At 42.3% G+C, this 24,564-nt stretch overlaps 1 protein-coding gene across 1 annotated transcript in view; it reads right to left on the reverse strand.

Moving 5' to 3' along the window:
• vstm2a (V-set and transmembrane domain containing 2A) overlaps window positions 1–20,493 on the reverse strand; it is a gene marked incomplete at both ends in the record, with an annotated part of 33,699 nt that extends 13,206 nt beyond the window's left edge. Inside the window, 2 exons of the mRNA XM_080543881.1 lie at window positions 19,060–19,229; window positions 20,415–20,493. Coding sequence (XP_080400007.1) covers window positions 19,060–19,229; window positions 20,415–20,493 — 249 coding nt within the window. The remainder of the gene's footprint in view (window positions 1–19,059; window positions 19,230–20,414) is intronic.
• Window positions 20,494–24,564: the final 4,071 nt, after the last annotated feature.

The following is a 24,564-nucleotide window of genomic DNA, read 5'->3' on the forward strand; positions in this document are numbered from 1 at the left end:
CATCTGTATTCCCTGGTCACTCCTCCATCTCAGGTTTATGGGGTACTTTATCCCAATTGGGCCTGGTGGATTTACAGTCACTTTGCAAACTATAAAAAAGCTGGGCATTTTAACAGTAGAACCCCATTAGTCATCCACCCTGTACAAATGCAATTAACTTAATTGTGACATAATGAATTTCCAATAATACTTCAGGATCCAGGCATTTATCCTTGGTTGTAATATACATTTACAGCCCACTTGCAGGCAGACATTGTGTTTGTCATTCGAGATTTAACTGTGAAAGAAATGTGTTGCTTTCATGATAAGAGGAATCTATACAAATGTACATGACAGTTAGTTTATAGTCTAGCATGACAGAGAAGTTTGTTAATTTCAATAGGAAATACAGGCTGAGGGTATTCCACAGTCTCACAATGCTATTTTCATCAATAATGATGCTCTTCTTGTCCAGATTTGTTTTGTTTTGTAATTTACAAGTGTTCCTCAGAATGATTAAAAGTATTTGACAGCGATGCAAAAGTTTTGGGTAACACTAAGAAACAGAGTCCCCATTATTTCCCCATTTATAATTCATTTCTAACGCATGGCTGCCTTCTGAGCCAAAAGCTCTCAGCAGTTTTCAATATCTCAATTTCAATCTCTTGTCTCTTTATTGCAAAACCCTCCACCATGACACACTGCCATTCCTCATGCAAACGCAAATTGACATCTTGTAAAATGTGTCCTACAATTACTGTGAATAATATAAAAGGACTGCCTAGGTCCCTAAATTAATTTCAGGAGAGAAGAATGGTATGATTTAGGTTGAAATAGAGACATGCCTCCCCCACACTGTTAAGATTGTCTCTCACATATTTAATTCTGATTGGGAACAACTTGTTATGAAAGACTTGATCCTTGTCGTTGTTGTCACCATATTAATCTTTGTCTCATCCAACGCAATGAGCACCTTTACAGAAGTTATCTGGTGTTATGATCAGTGAACAATACACACTTATATGTATTATAACTCAGTTTGAACCCTATGCTTCGAGCTCTCTACAAAACAGTGTGTACTAATAATAATAATAATTAATTGTATTTATATAGCGCTTTTCCGAGGCTCAGCGTTGACAATATGGGAAAAACAGAAAACACAGAAACAACAAGCAACAGATAACATGAGCACATAATAATAAATTTTGCCATTTAGCAGACGCCTTTATCCAAAGCAACTTACAATTACGAATTACAGGGACATTCCCCCTGGAGTAACTGAGGGCTAAGTGCCTTACTCAAGGGCACACTAGTAGTGGTGTGGTTTCAGGCGGGATTTGAACTCACAACCTTCCGATCACAAGTCCAACTCACTATCCACTAGACCAGGCGACCCCGAACACATAGAACACAGAGTTAACAAACGGGGAACACAGTAACACAGCAATGTCCAGGGGGGGAGGGGGGTGGCAGGGTTAGGGGAGGTTGTATGCATGGGAGAACAGGTAGGTTTTGAGGTGGGATTTAAAAGTGGAGAGTGAGGGTGAGTCTGAGTGGTTGAGGGAGAGAGTTCCAGAGGCGGGGTGCAGCTTGTGAAAAGGCACGGTCTCCAAAGCCTTTGAGTTTTGAGGATGGGACAGTGAGGGGAACAGTGGCTGAGGATCGGAGGGTACGGGTAGGGCGGTGGGGGAGAAGGAGGTCAGTCAGGTAAGGGGGGGCCAGGCTATGGAGGGCTTTGTATGTGAGGATGAGTACTTTGAATTTGATACGTTCTTTGATGGGGAGCCGGTGGAGAGAGTGGAGGACAGGAGTGATGTGGTCACGGGACCGGGTGTTTGAGAGCAGGTGGACAGCTGAGTTTTGGACTATCTGACCATCTGTGTCCACTGAGCTTAAAGGTCCAGTATGTAACACACACTTTCTAATGATTGTAATGAATATATTTACATTTGAAGCATTTAGCAGACACTTTTATGCAAAGCAATTTACAATTAGAGATTACAGGGACAGTCTCCCTGGAGTAACTTAGGGCTAAGTGCCTTACTCAAGGGCCCACTAGAGGTGGTGTTCCAGGTGGGATCACCAGTTCAACTAATTATCCACTAGGCCACCACTAGCCCTTATTGGTAGTAATCAGGTAATGGGTATACTATCATTAGGGAAGATGTCGTTGTTTGGACATTTTAACAGAATTTCACCTGGTGTCAGAACACATGCTCCTTTTAGCCTGGGTTAGGGAGTTAACACAAGTTTTTAAGTTTCAGGCAAGTGACTCACCAGCCTATCATTGATCTCTGGTCTGACTCCTTTTTTATACCAACAGTCAAGCTCCTAATGATGAAGTAAGTGTGTGTAAAGGTAGAGTACATAAAACAACATGCCGCTTCTTAAGTGCTCCCTAATTACAAACCTCACTGCCTCCTGAGTGTGGGCTCCAAACGTTATGGCCTAATTTGTTGTTAATCCTGACCATTACAGCCATTACAACAAATAACAGCCGTTGGACAATCTCAGATGCTGCAACCAGGATGAAGCGTTGCAGCCGTCATGGAGACGGCCCCCTGACTCAACCTTCACCACCGCCCCGCCTCCAGCCCCAGTTCTGACTCAACCTTCACCACCTGACCCTCCAGCCCCAGTTCTGACTCAACCTTCACCACCTGACCTCCAGCCCCAGTTCTGACTCAACCTTCACCACCTGACCTCCAGCCCCAGTTCTGACTCAACCTTCACCACCTGACCCTCCAGCCCCAGTTCTGACTCAACCTTCACCACCTGACCCTCCAGCCCCAGTTCTGACTCAACCTTCACCACCTGACCCTCCAGCCCCAGTTCTGACTCAACCTTCACCACCTGACCCTCCAGCCCCAGTTCTGACTCAACCTTCACCACCTGACCCTCCAGCCCCTGACTCAACCTTCACCACCTGACTCTCCAGCCCCAGGGCGGCGATGACGCATTATGGAGTTAAATGAGGAGGACAATGGCAGCGAGGTTCACAAGCTATCTGGCTGCGGCTCCAACAGCTTTCGGACAGGGATGGACATGGTTGCCATCTCCGCATGGTATGTAGGCTTCAGTAGAACGACTTGTACGTTGTTTCATGAAGGGAGTGCAACTTCTTCATCGGGTTATAAGAACCAAGTTGACTAAAAGAGAACAAAATGTTACAAATGCAACCCAGGTTCTTTGAAGAAGATCAGGGAGACCCTTCACCACATTGCCCCTCTCACGCTGAGCTTGTGAAGAGTGGCTCGCTGGATGAACTGACATGTTTGCCACATCCCTTTATTGGGACGGATGATAGGTGGGGATATCACTTGCAAGCATCACCGGCCTGTACCAGGCGTGATTGAATAGGGGTCTTCAGCAAGAGGTATACGTGCCCCATAGTGAGCGGTTCCCACAGATCTTTCAGAGAACCTTGTAACTTTTAGATTTCTATGGTGAGACGTTTACAGGACAGGTGTTGAATAATCCAAGTTGAATAATCATTGTAATTATGCAGCCCTTAAGCTTACCCCGGTCTAACTCCTGCCACACTGTCCATACAGTTATTTCTCCATCACACTGGCCAAACGAAGGAGCCGACATGTTTTCAATTAATACAATGGCATATGCAGTGTGTGAGGTAAGATCAATGACACTGTAGGAGATGTTTAGCATGCTATGATAGTCAGAGAGAGAGAGAAAGGAAGGTTCTGAAACTATGTAAACAAACACATGCACTGGTGCATGTCTCAAGCTAGCATGGTGGGATGAAATTACACTCACGTGGGGGGAGGGGAAAAGTTGTTTTGGTGTAAAAAGAAAAAAATGCTACTGCCCTAGTATAACAACATGTTTGTCATACCAGATGACAAAAGTAGCCAGTTAGAGAACATGAGGAATGTAGAAGCTAGTCCTTTGTCGGTAAAACAACCTTTCAAATTGTAATTCAACATTAACTAAGAGAATACTACCTTGATTACTTTTGCTAATCGAATAGATGGTGGGTTGGTGAGGTCATATAAAACATGTACATGCTCTGTGGCAAAAGGCAGCTGTATTATGTCTGGCCATTTGGTCACCCATTATTGGTAAAGGATTTACAGGATATGGAAAATGGGCACATCACACATCACATCACAACATGTTTGTTCTCATAAGTCGCAAAATGTTTCTTCTCCAAAAATCGTGATTGGTGGCAAAAATGCCAGGCATGTTTACAAGTTATTACCAGTGTAGCAGATATTTTGGATGGGAACGTTTTGAGAATTAATTTACCAGCCCAACTCTTCAAAGATCATACTGCCTATATACAGTATACCCTTGATTTCCAGGAACCCGTTAATGCCTTCTATAACCTTCTAAAGAGATTCAAGTCCAGCTTGAATTTGTACTGTTTTAATATGTCCTTCGCCTTGTCTGTATCTTACGTTACATGGACACCATTTAGCAGACGCTTTATCCAAATACAATTAGATATTACAGGGACAGTCTTCCTGGAGTAACTTAGGGCTAAGTGCTAGAGCTAAGTGCTCAAGGGCACACAAGTGTTGGTGTGACTAGGTAGGATTTGAACTCAATGACCTTCTGATCACCAGTTCAACTCCCTATCCACTAGGCCACCACTACCACACTATCACCACACTATGAATTTAAAATGCATGTCCCCACCACCATACTCTTCTTCCAGTTGGTTGTGGAAGCCAGGGTCAGTGACAGTCTGAGGCAGAAACATATACTTTGGAAGAAAAAAAAGTCTGATTCTCAGCTCTCAGGTGGAACCAAACAGAAACCACTTTCAGTGAGTGAAATTAGTCATTTCAAGCTGTCAATCATAGAGCCGAGATGAGATCTGTTTGAGACTGGAGGTATCAATCACCTGATGGCCCCGCTGAGTAGGACAGTGTTGAGCTTGGCTGCTGCTTATACAGACTCCATGGAGCATCAACACCCCCACACTTTCATGTTGAGCTACGGTGGCAGGATATGTCATGCAGTTGGGTAATAAATGTAAACAAAGTATATATGTGGCTAGCATAGTTGGCTTCATGGAAAATAAAGACAATACGTGTACGACATACAAAGTTAAGGTTTATTCCCAATTGACATACAGTATTTGATGCCTTAATAGATGTTAACGTCTCTGGCAATTCAAATAATAAATTAACCTAAATACTTTTCAGATGACTATACTTTGTTAGTAAGGGCATTCTTCTTCTATAAGCTTAGTTGTTGTGTTATAGCAGTTAGGGCCCTGACATTAGGTGTGTGGTATGACACCGCACAGTTATTTAAGCTATTTATGATTATTATTTTTTCAGAGATCACATTCCTAACCCCCATCTCAGGTAAATATTTCTCAGGTAAATGGCATCTGCAGTGCAGACTCACTCTATTTACAATTTGATTTTGCTGTTATGTGATAACCGTACAATTGTGTGTTGAATGAGGCACATGAACTTCAAAGCAAGTATTGTATGGATTTCCAGCAAAAGGATAGATTATAGGGAGACTCTTAACTCTCCATTTCCTAAAATAAGTCTGTTGTATTTAGAATCAAACCATGCAGCGAGGCAGCGTCTTTCAAAAACGCAGTACTTACCTTCCGTTGGTCTGCCAAATTAGAGGAATTATTGCTTCACTTTCAAACCTTAAATCAAGTGTTGAATTGCATTGCTTTGAAGAGCTTCAGGTATTATTGCATTTATCTTGTGAAAGTACCACATTCTACTAATTGAAATGATCGCAAGGTCGGCAGCTCAGCGGTTCAAATCCTGTTCTATGTCTCTGGCCCTGATGCCTAAAGCATAAAATACATGTTGTTGTACTCTGTGCAATGAGAAAGGTTGAACCTTCCTTTTTCTCTAGATAATTAATTTACTAGATAATCTCTAGTAAATAAACCTATGCTGGATGTCTAATTAGAGAATTATGTCCAAACTCTTGTTGTTTGGCCATCTTGAAGGCACCATGGAAAATTGCCTCAATGTGAGTTCAACCGTTACAAAAGCTTGGAATTGCTGTTTTGTCCTGTCTTATGTTATTGCCTACTGTGTACGAAGGTAACCTGATTGGTAGTTTGGTTACCAGTGTGTAGAGAACACAGCATATATTGATGTACGGTAAGTCAAGGTTGAGGGAACATCAGAGCGGCAAAGTGAATCTGCTTTGAGGAATGACCTGTAACCCTCCAGGCCCAGCGTCGTGTCCATTCTGTCTGACGTCTGTGGTGTTGGTGATGTTCTTCACCAAGGACACACATATCTAGTCTACAATGGATGTTTTCTTTTCTCTCAGGAAATGTTCAAATCTAATTAAAAAAAACACCTAAGCAGTCACCTAAAAAAACCTAATAAGGAGGTTGGATTGGAATGGAATGGAATGGAATGGAATGGAATGGACTTTATTTGTCATTGCTACAGTACAGGTACCAAACAACGAAATTTAGGAGGGGTGGCTCCCCTGGTGTTAGGAAAGGAAAAAGAAAACACATTTTAGAAAAAGCATAGATGCATAAGATCACAAGAAGGTAAGGAGCTAGTTTACATCAATAAAGGCTATGTACACAATCCACTGTACTATACTGCACAGATAGTCAACTAGGGTTGTCATATTGCACAAAAAGTATTTTTTCACATTATTTTAAAGTGTCACAGTTTGCAGGCTTGAAAATGTACATGTTTGTGCCTCAGCACTAGCTGCCATACAATCCGTCCGGACTGTCCTGGGCCCAGAACTTAGGCCTTTTCTGTGTTCAGGGCCTTGACGGCCCTGTGGTAGAAGCTGTTCTTCAGTCTGTTTGTCTTAGCGGCCGGGGTCCTGTACCTCCTGTTCGAGGGCAGCTTGACAAAGTGTTCGTGCCCAGGGTGGGTCGGGTCCTTGGAGATCATGGAGGCCCTCCTGAGACAGCGTGTTTTGTACAGCTCCTCCAGAGAGGGGAGGGGGGCGCCGGTGATCTTCTGTGCTGTTCTCACGACTCTCTGTAGCTCGTTTCTCTCCGCTGTTGTGCAGCTGTGGAACCAGTTGGAGATGCCGAAGGTGAGGATGCTCTCCACTGCGCCGTGGTAGAAGGCCGCCAGTATCTCCTGCTTGTTGTGTTGTTTCCTGAGGCATCTCAGGGTGTATAGCCGCTGTTGTGCCCTCTTGATGGTGCCTTTAGTGTTGTCCTTCCAGGCCAGGTCATCCCGCATGTTGTGTCCCAGGAATCGGAGGGTTGAGACTCTCTCCACGCTCTCTCCGTCGATGAGCAGGGGCTGGATCTCTGACTTTTTCCTCCTGAAGTCTACGATGAATTCCTGGGTCTTTGACTTGTTTAGCAGCAGGTTGTTAACCTTGCACAGCTTGCTCAGTTGCTCTACCTCATCCCTGTACGCCGCCTCGTCCCCCCCCGAGATACATCCCACCACGGTGGTGTCGTCTGCAAACTTTACGATGTAGTTGCTGGGGTGGACGGGGGTGAAGTCGTGGGTATAGAGGTTGTAGAGGATGGGGCTTAGCACGCAGCCCTGGGGTGACCCAGTGCTGAGGCTGAGGGCTGTGGAGGTGTGGGGGCCCACCCGCACCCTCTGGGGGCGGTCGGTCAGGAAGTCCTTGATCCACGCACATATAGAGTGTGATAGACCCAGGTCTAGTAGTTTGGTCACTAGCCTGTCTGGAAGGATGGCTATATTTGAGATATGATCACAAGTTAGCAAGGGAACAATTAGTTTAGTTTAGTTTAGTTTATTTATTTAGCACACAAGAAATTGTGCAAGGAGGGAACGAAGCCCAGAAGGCTTGTACAGAGTTCCACTCCACGTCCATATCATTGTTTCAAATGAAAATCAAGGGACACTTACTGCACGTCAATAGGAGAAAAGAAACCACAAACAAAATCATATCCATCGGGCAGAAAGGTCTGCACATACAAACACACAATACAAAAATACAAAACAATTGATAGTGCGAGGGTAAGTATTATTGACAGAGAACATATCACTCTGTGATCAGTGTCATAAGTGCTCATGTGGACAATACATTACTTGTAATATCCTCAGACCACCAGCCAGTGGAGGCACAAAGCAATTAAAACCTGAATCAATGCCCTGAATCAAAATAGTGTGACAGCTCTATTATCGTGGCATACAGGAGTCCTCTCTCTCTCTCTCTCTCTCTCTCTCTCTCTCTCTCTCTCTCTCTTTCTTTCTTTCTGTCTCTCCCTCCTTCTCCCCCCCCTCTCTCTCTCTTTCTCTCTCCTTCTCTCCCCCCTCCCCTCCTCAGAATTATCTCATATTGAAGCCGGTGGGGGGAGGATATACAGATTCAAAGAAGTGACAGAAGTGCAGCAGCGATATGTTCAATATCATCATGTTTAATCTAATCAGCCTCGTTTATATGCGGACACTCATCTACTTCACACTGGCGCCAGACATCTACGTGAACCATCTTGGCTCTTAATTGATCCTATTACAGTTTAAGACTAGCAGGGCAGATAAAGCAGGCTGACAGAGTGTGTCACACCGTGGAATGGAGAAGGGTCTACAGTCTGTCTGTGTGGGGGCCCCTGACCCTGCAGTCTGTCTGTGTGGGGGACCTGACCCTGCATTCTGTCTGTGTGGGACTCTGACCCTGCAGTCTCTCTGTGTGGGACTCTGACCCTGCATTCTGTGTGGGACTCTGACCCTGCAGTCTCTCTGTGTGGGACTCTGAAGCTTCGTGCACACCGCGAACCGTGACCCACCGTTCTGACGCAACCTGGTGGGATGGGCTTGACGCATGTCGCATGCGATGCAGACGCAACATGTGTGCACAGCGGGGGAAGTTTGAACAAAAAGTTTTAACAATGGAGGAGCAATTGATTCTTGCCGTCTCTGGCCAACCAAAAGTTTGATACAGCTACATGCTGATACAGCTACATGTTGATACATATGTAAGGTGAATAGTGAGTTAACATGTTTATTAGTTGTATCCCTTCCTTGTTGTAAAACGTGTTGTTGTTGAACATGTCTGTGACTGAGATAGACTAGATACTACGGAGGATGTTATCATAGTGTCTGTGATGCTAACGGCGCCATCTTTGCTAGCCTGTGGAGACGCTATGATAGCATTAGCTCCACACGGATTTAACATGAACAGTAGTAGACTACACTTGTAGTAGTAGTAGTAGTAGTTGTATAAGGTGAATAGTGACTGGTTATTCAGTACCCAGTCTGGAGACTAGATAGAAAATGAGCTCCTACGTGGGTAACATCATCTCTTATAAGCCCAGGATACATGATAGCCTTTAGCTAGGCTAGCGAAGTTTCCCACAGAAGTGGGGGAAAAAACGTCAGATTAGATATATAAACTGGTTATTTTGATAAACCGGATACATTTTGCGAATATATATGGTTACTTTCTCGCCTGAAAACATATAAAAACTTCATAAAATGACATATTAACACTTGTAGAGCCAAATTAAAGATTTTCGCCAATGGCGGATTTTACATCTAAATGCGAAAGCGCTGGTCAAGAAACTACTTCCGGTTGTTTTGACGGACCCAACGCAACGCAAAAGCTGAAATATTTTGACTGATTACCGCACCCTGACGGACAAGAAACGCAATGCAGAGCAACGCAACGGATCAACGCAACTGCCCCATTGAGATGAATGACTTCCGTGCAACGCAATGACCTGGTGTGCACGAAGCTTGACCCTGCAGTCTCTCTGTGTGGGACTCTGAAGGTCTTTGCACACCAATGCGTGCGTTTACGCATGCGTATTTTTTTATCCGTCATCCGAAAAAAACGTTACGCACAGAGACCTTGCACACCGGTCCGTTGCGGAGTCCGTTGCGTTTTTTACGTTGCGTTACTCTCCTCTCCTCTCCTAACCCTTTCGCAATACGCAACATGGAGTCTTCAAGCAGTGAGGATGATTTTGTGCTCCTCTCACTTCTTGAAAATAGGAAAAGGAAAAGGAAATATTGGATCCACCCCATCCTCAGAACTCGTCGGCAGCAAGGGGAGTTTCACCTGCTAATAAATGCCCAAATGAATGTTATTGTTTAGTGATGCTGCCCAAATGAATGTTATTGTTTAGTGATGTACGCTTTCGTGGTATTATATTGTGTGAATTATCATCTGTATGTTGTTTTCTTTCACTCGACTAACCGCCGAGATAATACTTGAGACATGTACTTCTGTAAACATTAATCCAACTGTCCTGCAGTTCTAATTTGACGATGTGTCCCAGTCTATACCATGGCGGAGTGGTCAATAACAACTCTCAAAAGGCTTTTGACGGACGCGAAAAACGCAGAAAATCGAACCTGTTGCGTTTGTTTTTTTTGACGGACGAATGTTACGGATTGGTGTGCAAGCGTGGTTGACACAACATGAGTTCTAATTTATTTTTTTAACGGATGTAAAAAACGCACGTAAAAAACGCATTGGTGTGCAAGGGCCTTGACCCTGCAGTCACTCTGTGTGGGACTCTGACCCTGCAGTCTCTCTGTGTGGGACTCTGACCCTGGCCTAACTCTTCACTTTAGTCTCAGACCTTATATGCCTATGCCCTGAGAGTACTCAAAGGAACCATGACAAATACCTTTCCCCACTAATGCTGTTAGAATAATACACTTACACATAATACACGGCCTAATCCATTACCCTACATTAGTTAACAAATGCATTTGAGTCATGTGCCTACTATACTTTCCTCAAGTGGATATGAGGCAAATGATTATTCTAATATAAAGCACAGTGTGTTATCTGTATAATTCAATTCAATGGAATTAATAGAAGTGCTCCATGAGACCTTAAATACATTAGACCAAGGCATACAGTATATTCATGTCCTAACATAGTTATGTGTGTTTAATGCATAATTCATGACATAATGTTTGATTGTGTTAAGGGTTATTTGTGTATAATTCCATCAGTTCAAAAAGATGAAAGGATGATTTTCAAAAGGTTATTTAAAAAGATTTGGTTTTGAAAGTTAAAATATTTTGTCAAATATGTTGTCCTTGGGGAGAATAGATACTTCAGCCAGTATGCTATGGTCACATTTCCCATAGCTGTGTTTTATCAGTGAACTGAGTGGAAAGAGTCCCATATGTGACAGCAGCTGGTGAAACCAGGAACAATTCGGCAGCCGATCAAAAGACTTGTATTCAGAAAAATGTAATATACATTTCAATGTTGAAAATCAATGACACACTCGCTAGTCAACTAACACCGCTTGTTTTGTGAGCCTGCTAACAATGTAAAGTAGTGTTATAGTTAACTAGATAGTAGTGGGGATTACTAACCGAATCCATTGCATTGCAATATTGTGGCTTGACTAGTGAGTGTGTCATTGATTTTCAACAACGTTTAAATGTATTTACATTTTTCAGAATAAAAGTCTGAACAATTTGAATGGTTGCCGACTTGTTCCCGGTTTTACCAGCTGCCATCCCATAATATGACCATTATGTCTTTAATGTGTTATAGAACTGACCTCTGCTTTTGGCAAACATCTGCTGGATAAACATTTGTTTTCACGTTCCAATGGGAAAAAAAAAACATTATTGAAAATATATTATACATACATCTTACATACATTTGTGTGTTCTTGTTCTGTATATATCATACTGTACATATCATATCATAACTATACATATCATATTGATATTCATATCCTGTATATTCATGTATTTATACTCACTGTAATAACTTACACTATACAGTAACACTATACAGTAATACCATACACTGTCTAGTGTCTACCTTATCATGTCTTTTGCACTGCATCTGGTTAGATGCCAAATGACATTTCGTTGTCTCAGTACTTGTACTCTGTGCAATGACAATAAAGTTGAATCTAATCTAATCTAATTATCTGATTTTCATTCTGATCCTGTCGCAGTGCAGTCCTGTAGCCTATACCATTTTCACACCTTCAAAGCAGCGGTCCCTCTGTAAATCCGTCCATGGAATTGAACATCCTGGGCCTCTAATCATCTAAATCAGTGTTTAATTTCCTGTCCCACTGTGATACTGTATATATGTATATATACAAAAAAATAACCCTTTCCTCTGGAGAAATCTGGAAATAGGTGAAAGCTACAGTACAACATGTTATTCCTGTTTCATATGACCATATGGGACATCAGGAGAATACCAGACAATGTCAACATTGGCAACTCTCTCTTCTCTCTCTCTCTCTCTCTCTCTCTCTCTCTCTCTCTCTCTCTCTCTCTCTCTCTCTCTCTCTCTCTCTCTCTCTCTCTCTCTCTGTATCTCTTGCACGTGCGCAGGAATGCATTATGCCTTTTCCTCTAGTGTCCCCTTGAGTTGCTGAAGTAGATGAAATGGTAGTCATTCTATAAATGTCACTCCAGCCCCTATGCCCAGTGTCTTCAAAGAGCACCGATTCTGGTTTGATCCACTAAATTGAATTGGATGATGCTGCTGGCACAGCCACTCTATTCTCAAGCTCATATTTAGTTAAAAGTGATTGATTCTTGTCAAATCTTGTAATTTTCCCTCACCAAATATGGTCTGACTGCCAACAGTATTTCCACTCTGCAAGCCTGCATTAGTCATGTACCTTTAGAAGAGTTTCCTTTGTGTGGTGGCCTCCTACGGCACGTCTTTGGACACTGGAAGGAGTTACGTAACCACTGAGTGTTGCTCTGCATATCACCACCTTCTGACATTACCATCGTCTCTGAAGGTTGTAGAAAATGGTTTGAGACTGCTGATTACCTCAGTCTCTGTGACTGTCCAGAATAGCTCACACTCCATACCATACCATACCATACCAGACCATACTATATCATACCATACCAGACCAGACCAGACAATACCATACCATACCAGACCAGGCCAGACCATACCATACCATACCATACCATACCATACCAGACCAGACCAGACCAGACCAGACCAGACCATACCATACCAGACCAGACCAGACCAGACCAGACCAGACCAGACCAGACCAGACCAGACCAGACCAGACCATACCATACCAGACCAGACCAGACCAGACCAGACCAGACCAGACCAGACCATACCATACCAGACCAGGCCAGACCATACCAGACCAGACCAGACCAGACCATACCATACCATACCAGACCAGGCCAGACCAGACCAGACCAGACCAGACCAGACCAGACAATACCATACCATACCAGACCAGGCCAGACCATACCAGACCAGACCAGACCAGACCATACCATACCATACCAGACCAGGCCAGACCATACCATACCATACCATACCATACCATACCAGACCATACCAGACCATACCATACCAGACCAGACCAGACCATACCATACCATACCAGACCAGGCCAGACCATACCATACCATACCATACCATACCAGACCTGACCAGACCAGACCAGACCAGACCATACCTGACCAGACCATACCATACCATACCATACCAGACCAGACCAGACCATACCATACCAGACCAGACCAGACCATACCATACCATACCAGACCAGACCAGACCATACCATACCAGACCAGACCAGACCAGACCATACCATACCATACCATACCAGACCAGACCAGACCAGACCAGACCAGACCAGACCAGACCAGACCATACCATACCAGACCAGACCAGACCAGACCAGACCATACCATACCATACCATACCATACCAGACCAGACCAGACCAGACCAGACCAAACCAAACCATACCAGACCAGACCATACCAGACCAGACCATACCATACCATAACATACCATACCATACCATACCATACCAGACCAGACCAGACCAGACCAGACCAGACCAGACCAGACCAGACCATACCATACCATACTATACCAGACCAGACCAGACCATACCATACCAGACCATACCAGACCATACCATACCATACCAGACCAGACCAGACCAGACCAGACCAGACCAGACCAGACCAGACCAGACCATACCTGACCAGACCATACCATACCAGACCATACCAGACCAGACCAGACCAGACCATACCAGACCATACCAGACCAGACCAGACCATACCTGACCATACCATACCATACCAGACCATACCAGACCCGACCAGACCAGACCATACCTGACCATACCATACCATACCAGACCATACCAGACCAGACCAGACCAGACCATACCATACCATACCAGACCATACCAGACCAGACCAGACCAGACCAGACCAGACCATACCAGACCAGACCAGACCAAACCTGACCATACCATTGCCACTAGTGGTCTCAAGGCCTCCCAAAGGCTCCAAAAGTGGTCCAGTACCAATTTGTCATGTTGACAAGTTCACTGAGAAACCACTATCATCCAAACGTTTCTATCAAAATGTAGACAATGGATGGCCCTTCATGACTGCTTGGATGTATCAAAGAAATCTGAGTAAAATAAGTATGTTTGAGTTTTTGGAAGATACTTTATTTAGGAAAGTAGATTCATTACTTTAGTGACAACAGGGAGTGAAACTCACTTTTTCTTCATGCAATAACATCCAAGGATTTAAGTGAAGAGTAAAATACTCAAACAGTGAATGAACATATGTGAAGCAATTTTTTTTATTAGCTAACACTTTTGATGAATCTATTATTAGTATTATTATTATTCATTCTGAATATACAATGAACACAGAATGTCTTGTTGGTACAGTACAGCTGCTGTCACCAACTATGGGCAAAATACCACCCGACAGATATGTGCATACAGATAACTCTGATACAAATAATCTTTCAATTACTGCACACAACCTCAGACTTCAAATTCTATCAACAGCCATTTCCGCAGTCTTTGACATCTATTAGCTTTTCAAAGCCCATTGGGACCACACCATCTAGTCAAGGATATGTTTCTAATGGAAATCTGGTTGGGGCCACTTGCTATGCCTATGTTTTGTGCATCTTCTGGAGGCCATGTTGCCATGATTACTAATGATGGCCTCCATCATTGACTGATTGGTCCAATAATGATAATACTCAGCCACTCAGACCACTTTGATGTGTGAGACGGCTCTTGTTATTTCCCAGAGGGCCTTGCATCGTTATCATCTCCTATCTTCTACATGTTTTCCTTCTCTCTTTCCTTCCCATCTCTTTATTATCACTGTCCTCTATCAAATGAATTGACTCCAACTGAACTCACTTTGGCTCCAATAACGTAACGTAATTCCAAATGGGAAATCAGTAGTATTGTTATTTGCATCCTGTAATGTGGGCTCCATTACGGTGCAAGAAGACAAGTTGCAAGGAAGAGACAAATGGAAGGAGAGCAAAACCCACCGATAGGTAGGGATGGGTCTTCCCACCCACATCTTGATCGTGTGATCTGCAAACCATTACATCCATTACAGCTGCGTCTCTCTGTAATGAGAGTGAGGTCGATAGGAGGCAGTTATCAGGGCTGTGCATTGTATTGACTCTGAATGTTATTATCTTGGCCAGACAAGGTACTAGGCTCAAGGGGCAAGTACGAGGAAGGGGAGGGAGAAGTGGATATTGAGGTCAAAAGAGAGGGCCGTAGCTATGGATTTTATGCTTCCTGCTGAAACACCCACAATAGGAAATAAGCGTTCTCATTAAAACGGTACCCCCCCCCCCACACACACACACACACACACACACAATATTGTTCAACAATGCTTCGCATTTAAAGACCTTCTCCAGCTTGATCCTGGTAGTGTGATGGGTCATAATGAGGCCTGTACTGTGTCTGTGAGTCATAATGAGGCCTGTCCTGTGTCTGTGAGTCATAATGAGGCGTCACGTCTGTGTCCTGGCCTCTCACAATTCATCTGGTTTTGAACACTGACACTGTTTATCTCTCACAGAGAGCCATGGCACACACTATTGGGCTTCCCACAGTGGGGCTTACACCATGCGTGCCAGTGTGTGCAAAGGACAATTGCTTTTCCACAGTCACTCCCGGCCTTCCACAATGCTTCTTACTCCGGGCCTGTTTGCTGCTTAACACTCAGGCTTTTAGCCTCCTCTGTCCTCCTGGTCCTTATGAAGCCGAACGGGGCTAGGGGCAGTTTAGAGCAAGGGCGGGATAGTCTTATCATCCTAGTGCTTTAATTGGCCAGCGAACATGGTGGGTGGCAGGCATGATCTAAGAAAGGTCGCTGTAACTGGAGGACATGTTGTCTCCATATAAATCACCACCTTACGAATTGCAAAATGCTAATTCAAACAAACTGGAGATCATATTATGATTATAATATGTGACACATTCTAGTGTTTTGGTCCGCATGTTGGCAACCAATCAAAATGTTCCGAGTTTTATTTTGAAACACGGAACTACGTTTCAACGTTGTTGAGAATCACAAGACAAACTCGCTAGTCAAGCCAAAATACTGCAACGCAATGGATTCGGTGAGTAATCCCCACTGCTACCTAGTTAACTAGAACACTACTTAACATTGTTAGCAGGCTCACAAAACAAGCGTCATGTGTCATTGATTTTCAACAATGCAGAAATGTATTAACATTTTTCTAAAGAAAAGTCTGAACATTACCATGCCAACATGCGGACCAAAAACTATAACGTGTCATATATATATATATATATCAGTGGAGGCTGGTGACTTCCAGAATTGAGGAGGCCAAATTTTTTTCCGCTTGCTCGCTTCACTCGCGATGGAATGTTCCCTGTTCTTCTTATCTGTCTTTGTTAAAAATTATTAATTTGTGTTTGGCGGTACTGAAGGGATTGGGACACTCTCAGGATGGTGGATGAAGCAGCCTTTATTGCCTGCACAATGGGTCATCAAATAAACAAAACAATTGGCATGAATCTCTGGTCCGCCTGCAGCAGCTATTGTCCCTTCTGCTCAGACTCACAACATTCACCACAACATACTACATACAATCAATGACATGTCAAAAGCACTCAAACACTATGTCAATCAGACACACAACATACAATTCAGAACAATACTTCATCCATTTCTAATATTTATCCTGCAGAACAGCACGCATACACGCGTGTGGCGGAAAAAGGTACTACACGGAGGCCAGGCCTCCTGTGCCCACCCATTTTCAGTGATTTGGCCAATCACATATTGCCATGAAAAAAATTGCATTACATTGACTTCTATGAGAAACCACTTTCCGACAGGAGGCCTGGCCTCCGTGTAGTACCTTTTTCCGCCACACGCGTGTATGAGTGCTGTTCTGCAGGATAAATATTAGAAATGGATGAAGTATTGTTCTGAATTGTATGTTGTGTGTCTTATAAAAATATATATATATTGCTTTTTTAAATCTCTCTCTCTTCTCTCAAATTATTGGGGAGGCCAGGCCTCCTCCACCTCTATGGAGGAGCCTCCACTGATATATATATATATATATATATATATATATATATATATATATATATATATATATATACTGTATATATAGATTATGGAGCAGGACTATAAAGCCTAGTTGTGGAAATTCAAACAGGCTTGTTTATTAGGTTCGACGCACTGGGCTCTGAGTACTAGCTGGCTGTTAGTAACCCTTGGCACGTACTGGCACTGCTGTCAAAAATCAGCTATTGGGAGTTGATGGTTCAGGCTTTTTCAAAGAGCCAAGGAACCACGTCTGTTATCTTCCTGGTTTTGCATATATCCACCACATAATCTCAATATCAAATAGAGTTACCTGTGAACATGACTGTAAAGATTTACTCCATAAATTGATTTGATGGAAAAATAGCGGTGGTCTGGATTAAAGGGATAGCGATAGATCCAACCCTGAGGAGGAGTGAATCCCCTCATCCTCCTACCCCAGTCATACAAAGCAGAGCACAGCGCTCAGACGACGACCAACCTCTGCATGTTATATCAACATTGGGAAATATCACACACTAAATGATGATTTTCACTCATCTGATGGTACCCCTAAATGGCTATTCAACAATAGGACATGTGTAATAACCTGGACACTGAAAATAGTATGTCTGTTTTTGTTCAAATACTGTTTAACATTCACTCTTTCTCAGCTGGACTATCTTATGTAGGATCTTTTTATAGCTCTGAAATCTGTTCTCAACCAATCCATGATTGTCTCAGGACAAAACCACTTGTCATTTGAAATAGATGCCATGAAAAGAATGAGACCCGACGAGCAACAGTGCCATGGGTGCGTCAACAGCTCTCTCAGCCCACATCTAAGAGTGATGGATACAAAATGGATCAAAGACTCGGCAATGAAAGCATGATAGGTGACAACAATGCAACAGTAATAACTGTTTTGAAGTGTGGATATCCAAGAACAGGCCTCTGTCTCTTCATTGTGTTGTCACTGTGAGGGAGGGCAAATGTATCAAAGGGAAACATTCCTCTGTTTGATGTCAGTGATGACAAACTGCCAAACTCCTTTAAAATGTACCCGCTATCAGAATGCAGTAAACAAATCAGACGCAGACATAAAGTAACTGTTGTTTGGTGCGAGAAACTGACATAAGTAGCAATAACACTGTAGCAATAACAAATGTCAGCAGAGGTGGGTTTCAGTGCACTGTTCGCGCTTCTATAATGAGGCAATTCACAAGAATGTGTCACGGAAGCTCTCCCCTGCATGGAGTCAGAGGGGTCTCCAATCATCTCCATCATACACAACCGTATCTGTTCACATATTTCTGGCATCAGGGCCCTTTGCAAACTCACACCAACATGTCTAAGTAGCTGTTCATCAAAGGTAATGAGAAGCTTCAACATTTTCACTTCAATTAGCCCCGGTTTTGTTTACCTTATATAACCACTTTATGACAATGCTGTCATATAATAGTACAATGATAGTACATGGAATGATATAATTGATAGAGATATTGTGAGGTGTTACTGTAAGTTTCCAAGCAAATTCAGTGTTACACTGGTCTTATAGTTATTTGAGCAATATGCAGATAAAGTAATTACAGTTTTCGTCAAAACAGGGTTTTTGTGCGTAATGGTGGACGGATGATAGTTTGTTAAAGGCTACCACAGTGTACAGGCTAAATAAATTATGTTAAACTGGATTTTCTATATATATATATATATATATATTTTGTTCGATATCACTATATAGAAGCAGTGCTTAAAATCGCATTCATTGGGATTTTAAAATCCATTTTATTTGATGCAACTGAAGTCCGTACCTCCTCGTCAGCCTCATCCTCCTCGCTATAGCTGGGTTCCTCTGGCGCCTTGATGAACCACCACTGAATCTCCAAGTAAACTGATGAGGTTCCACTCTGGAAGGCGCACGCCATTTCAATGTTCTGACCCTCCTTTACCGTTAAATTGGAGGGGATATCAGTAAACTTCCCTGGAAGAGAAAAGCAATCAATGAGCGGTTGTAGGCTACGCAATCAATTCGAGGTCGTTGTCTTTGCAACTGTCTATTATAATGTACTTATAACAAACTTGTGACATGATATTTCTAACTTGTATTCGTGTTTATGACATAGCATTTTACGAAATAATATTTGATTAAGGTTAACATCTAGTAGTGAATTCTGAGTTGACGGGGCTCCCCCTGCGTCGAGAACTGTCACAGCTGGCTCACATCTTGATCATAAAGTAGCAAATATTTGCCGACTGACTACTGCTTCCTGATGCAGCATGACATAACACTACATACGTGTATGAGAACATCGTGATAAAGTCTCAAGATATTTGAAGAACGTTATTTAGTCTTCGGATGCTACTGAAAATATCTGATGCGCATATTGGAGATGCGTAAGAAAAAATTAAACAGGAATAGGCTAAAGTAGACTGTGTTTAATGTTGCAAAATATTGAGTTGGTTTAATCAATGAAAAAAATATGTAAATAATGTTATAAGCTACATATTCCCCGGAACACTGAACTGCGTAACAAACAAAAAAGAGTCATGTCTTTGCATGAGGCAGTGTTATCGTTATGGAGACAGTGGCAACGTTGAAGACAAATTCGTAGAAATCGTAGGAATAAATTCATAGGGGACATAATAAAGCCAACATAGCCCCAACGGACACGTAAGCTCCCACTGGTATGTCAACAGGGTAGCTGTCCATGGTGTTGAAAACATCTCCGTCTAACATTTTCCCACCCTATTTCTGCATATGAGTCACTTTAAATGCATGTCGCGCTCACTGTCTCTGTCTCTCAAAGTTATTCGTAGATTGATAAATGCACTTGTGCAAAATAGTCAAGCATGTATGTTATATTAATGCAAAAAAACAACAACAACACTTATAATTATAAACCACAACATTATTATCCAGACAAAATGTAAAACAACCAACAGTTGCGTTTTGCTCGAGAAGGCTGTTGATAATATTCAATGTTCATTTTACAGCTGAACTGAAATTATGCCGCATTTCCCTGTTGTTGTTTTTTAAGTTAAAAGCACTTTTGACAGAAGCGAGATGGGTTAGATTTCTATTTGATGTTCTGACCCATTGTTTTTCCCAAAGACGATCTCAGACGTAATAAACGGACCACATTGTTGAAGGACGATCTCTGCTTACCTTCAAAGGAGAATCCACATTGAATACATAAGCTGGATAAGAAAACAAATCCAATAGAGTCATGAGAGGTCCACATCATTCCAAAGGAAAATAATTTCACATCAGCCGAGGGAAAAACGATCTTCCAAAACTGCTCAGCAAATTAAACTGTTGCCAGGCGGATATGCTTGGATACAGAATACCGAGTATGTAACATGCTGCAACTATAGCTTGGATCCTGAAGTTATTTCTGTGCGGTGCCACAGGCTTTGCGAGAGACACTGGCGACTGCGCTGTTTGCACAAGGTGTTGAGAAGTAGGCTATGTAAAACAGTAGGCTCTCCTCCTCGTTCTCCGTACGTGGCTGTTGATGAAACGTCAGTATGCAGCAGCTCCCTATTGCGTGCCTGGTGCTCTTGCAACAAGACTGTATTTCTGTAAGTCAACACCTTTATGCCTATGCAAACCCTCTTTCCACATGCTGTTCAATTGAACTCAACTTTGCAATGGCCTGTAGTGGCAGTGCTGAATGTAGATAATGATCTGTTATTGAAGCAGTAGTTATTGATATGTCATCAATAACAGAATTCTGCTTCAATGTCACTCAACTCAAAAACATAATGGATAGCCACAGATATGTGAAAAGGCATACGGCATGTTGAAGTGTGTATATCCAATGTGGGCGTGTCCATATGCCAAGTTGCATGGTTATGCAGTCAAAAAGCATTCAGGCACAGTACAATGTCACATGGGCTATAAAACAATATTGTAGCATTGAAGAGGAGCAGCCAGAGTGGATTTGAACCAGCGACCCTGTATGCACACGACAAGAGCACTACAATCCGTGCCATGAAGACACAGACCACTTGGCAGGGATTGGAATGGTAATTCAGACAGTACAGGGGAGTTCTCCCTTCAGTGGCGGAGGTCGTATCAATCTCAATGTGAACAATAAACAAATAATGATTTATTGAGAGATTATTCTATGGTGCTGGCACCAATGTAGAGAGGGAACAGCCAGATAATGGGGTTTGTCCTGAAAATCTATGGGGTCATGACTGTAGAGTAGCTGAAGTCCTACTCTGGCTGTTCCTTCAATCACAACAATAAGAATGCTGATGAATTACAATCATGGTCTATATTTTATTTGAGTTCTGTATGTTCTGAGTATAATAACTGGTGTTATATAGAATGTTAGAACTTGCTAGTGTTCAACATCATAAATTCAGAGCAATAGTCAGTGGGGCAGTGAATGGTATTAAGATGGTTTCTTAGTATCCAGTTTGTCAACCTGAACACACACTGCACAAATGCCTTTGAGTGTAGCAGAGTGCATCGAAAGATAATTAAACAGTTTTCCAGGGTGATGATGTTAGCAACAATTAATTACCTTCACATTCAGCATTCATTAGCGTGCGGTCATTAGCATGCGCTTAACAATAATGCTGTCTCCCAACCTGATTCTTTCTTCCCAGGCCTCATCTTTAATGACAGATGGCCATGCAGGACATGCTGACAACATGTGCTGCTGATGCTGGTAGTATGTAGGTCTAGACCTACACACTGGTAATGCTTGTTGCATGCATGCATATTGACCAAGTGTATAGCCCTTACTGACATCTGATGCTGCTAGCATGTGGGTCTAGATGCTGCTAGCATGTGGGTCTAGCCACCTGGTCCATACAGACTGCTAATGCTGCAGGAGTCAATGACAAAGGGTTGGCTGGGTCATCATCATTATCAAGGGAAACTGACAGCCTGCCCTGAGCACTGTGTCTGCATGCGTACAAAGGACACCTCCGTCCTCCATGAAATATTCATAGTCTTCTCAGACGTGTTTTGTAATACTGAAATAGCATGTTCTTCTCCTTTTTTTTTCTTATTTCAGAGATGACTTTTCACAGAGATGTGATCCATTTCACCTCTATCAGTGTCTAGGGGTTATGTCAAGAGCAACGCCAGGACAAACGACTTCACTTTATTAGCATACATATGCTCATTATTGACCATGAGGAATCTCAAGAGACTGCACAGAGTGGTTTACACAGTGATAGCTGCCACCTCACTAATGGCATCATTTGGACTGCATAGCGCCATCACCTGGGTGAAGGAGGAAAACCTACAAATACAAATAGTTATGACAGATAAATGCTGATTATGGCCAAGACGATAATGTACAGTATGCAAGAAATTATGTTCAAATGTTATGTACCGTCTATTTTCCCAAGTAGTCTCATTGAGATCAGATAACCTACTGATACTACTGTTCTGTAGCAGGTTTTGAAACTAGTGACAACTTACATGTATCAATCAATGTGCATCCAATACAACATAACAGAGAACTAGCGAGACCATCTTTAATTTAGTGTTGTTATTATTATCCTGAAAAGAATGTGTGACGGGGCATTAAAATACAAAACGATGAATAATAAGCTCAATAGTTATGGGATGCATTTGTGTTATTTTACTCACTTGTGGCTCAAATGTGGTAATTAATGTCATCATGGAAATGATTGCACAATTGTAGTTAATTAATGGTAATCACCTGATTTACAATGGGGATTTAGCCCACACACATGTTGTAGCTGGAGGAATAACTGATTAGCACGCTGATACATGCAGCATTAAACCCTAGGCAACGGCTGTGTGCTTAAAACTAAATTAACATACTTTTGTGGAATGCCTGATATTTAATAAAATCTGATATTTAATAAAATGTCTGCTCTTCAAAAGTGGCTTAACAATTGTTAGCTTTGTGACTGAGGGGAGGGGGGAGGGGTGCAATCTGACCAGGCAAAATCCACATGAATCCACATGTGATATTTCAAACCATATGTCAAGCCATACATAGAGGTCGTTTGAAATCAGACACAAATCTGATTCCTGGCCATGGTCACTGAACAGTCAAATCTGAAATTATGTTTTTATCACTCTGTATTTGCAACACAGTGACATCACATCACTAGCCATGATTATCATAAAGAGAAAAGAGCAAGCAACTGGAAGACTTCCATGGTAGACATTATCATTACAACTTCTGAGCTATAGTCAAGGAAGCATGTGCACCACCACCTACACTGCACACCGTCCCTTCGTTACTATGACAACTAGCATAATTAAACGACACTGTCTGAACCAATGATGTATATAAATATGTGAATATATGTCTATGGTCTGAACACACACAAATACAATTTGGTCACATGTAAAATGCAGTTTGAACAGTCTGTATTCCAAAAGGAATTTGAAAAACAAAACAAATTTGAGCATTAGGTGTGAACACAGCCTTATTTTTAAATGGTATGGCCATTTCACCTGCATCATAAAACCAAACTTTATGAGGAACTGACATTTTAAGGCTCTGTTTTTGGCAGACCATGTTATCTGTGGTGATGGGGAGATTGATTTGAGCCCCACAGAGGGAGCGATTATCCTACACTATCAATCACAAGCTGATAAAACTGAATAGATGTCCTGCAGAGGATCAACATACATAGCATATTATCATATGCATATCATATGTACCCTTTGCATTACGTGGTTATTATTAAAGTAGTGAAGTAGTAATAAAGTAGTAATGTTATTAATAATTATAAGATGATGTTATATTACAGATTTGTCAATTATCTATACAAGCTGTATTTGCATTCCCATGTACGCTGTGCAACAGGATCCACATTTCCAGCCTGTTATCTCAGCTGATATCTGAGCTGATATTTATGGTGGTGATGATAATTATGCCTGATGAGACTCATCGAAGGCCAACCATTTTGTCACAGCGCTCCAAATTGTAGATTGAGGCTTTGAATTTTCAATGTTGGCTTCACTAGAAACAACACGCCTGGTGAGGTAACACACACATGTCCACATGGGAACAAAAGTGTTGATTTAAAAAAGGTGGCAAAAGTTGTGCCAAAGCCTGGAGACAAACATGTGAATAAAACTGGGGGTGGGAGATGGGGACATAATATTTAATTTATTTTATCTGTTTTGAACAGCGGGGGAGCAACACATTACTGTCCAATTAACAATAACTTGGGATGGTCAGAGCACTATTATTTTCAATAGAGGCTGTTAATCCAACTGCAACTATTTTCAACAAACTGGGCACCGACTGTGATCGAATTTACAGCCCCTGTCAGAAATAGGTGCCGTTGAGATACCAAATTGA

Source organism: Nansenia antarctica (genome assembly GCF_963989245.1).
Source record: "Nansenia antarctica genome assembly, chromosome: 13".
In the NCBI taxonomy this organism is placed as follows: domain Eukaryota; kingdom Metazoa; phylum Chordata; class Actinopteri; order Argentiniformes; family Microstomatidae; genus Nansenia; species Nansenia antarctica.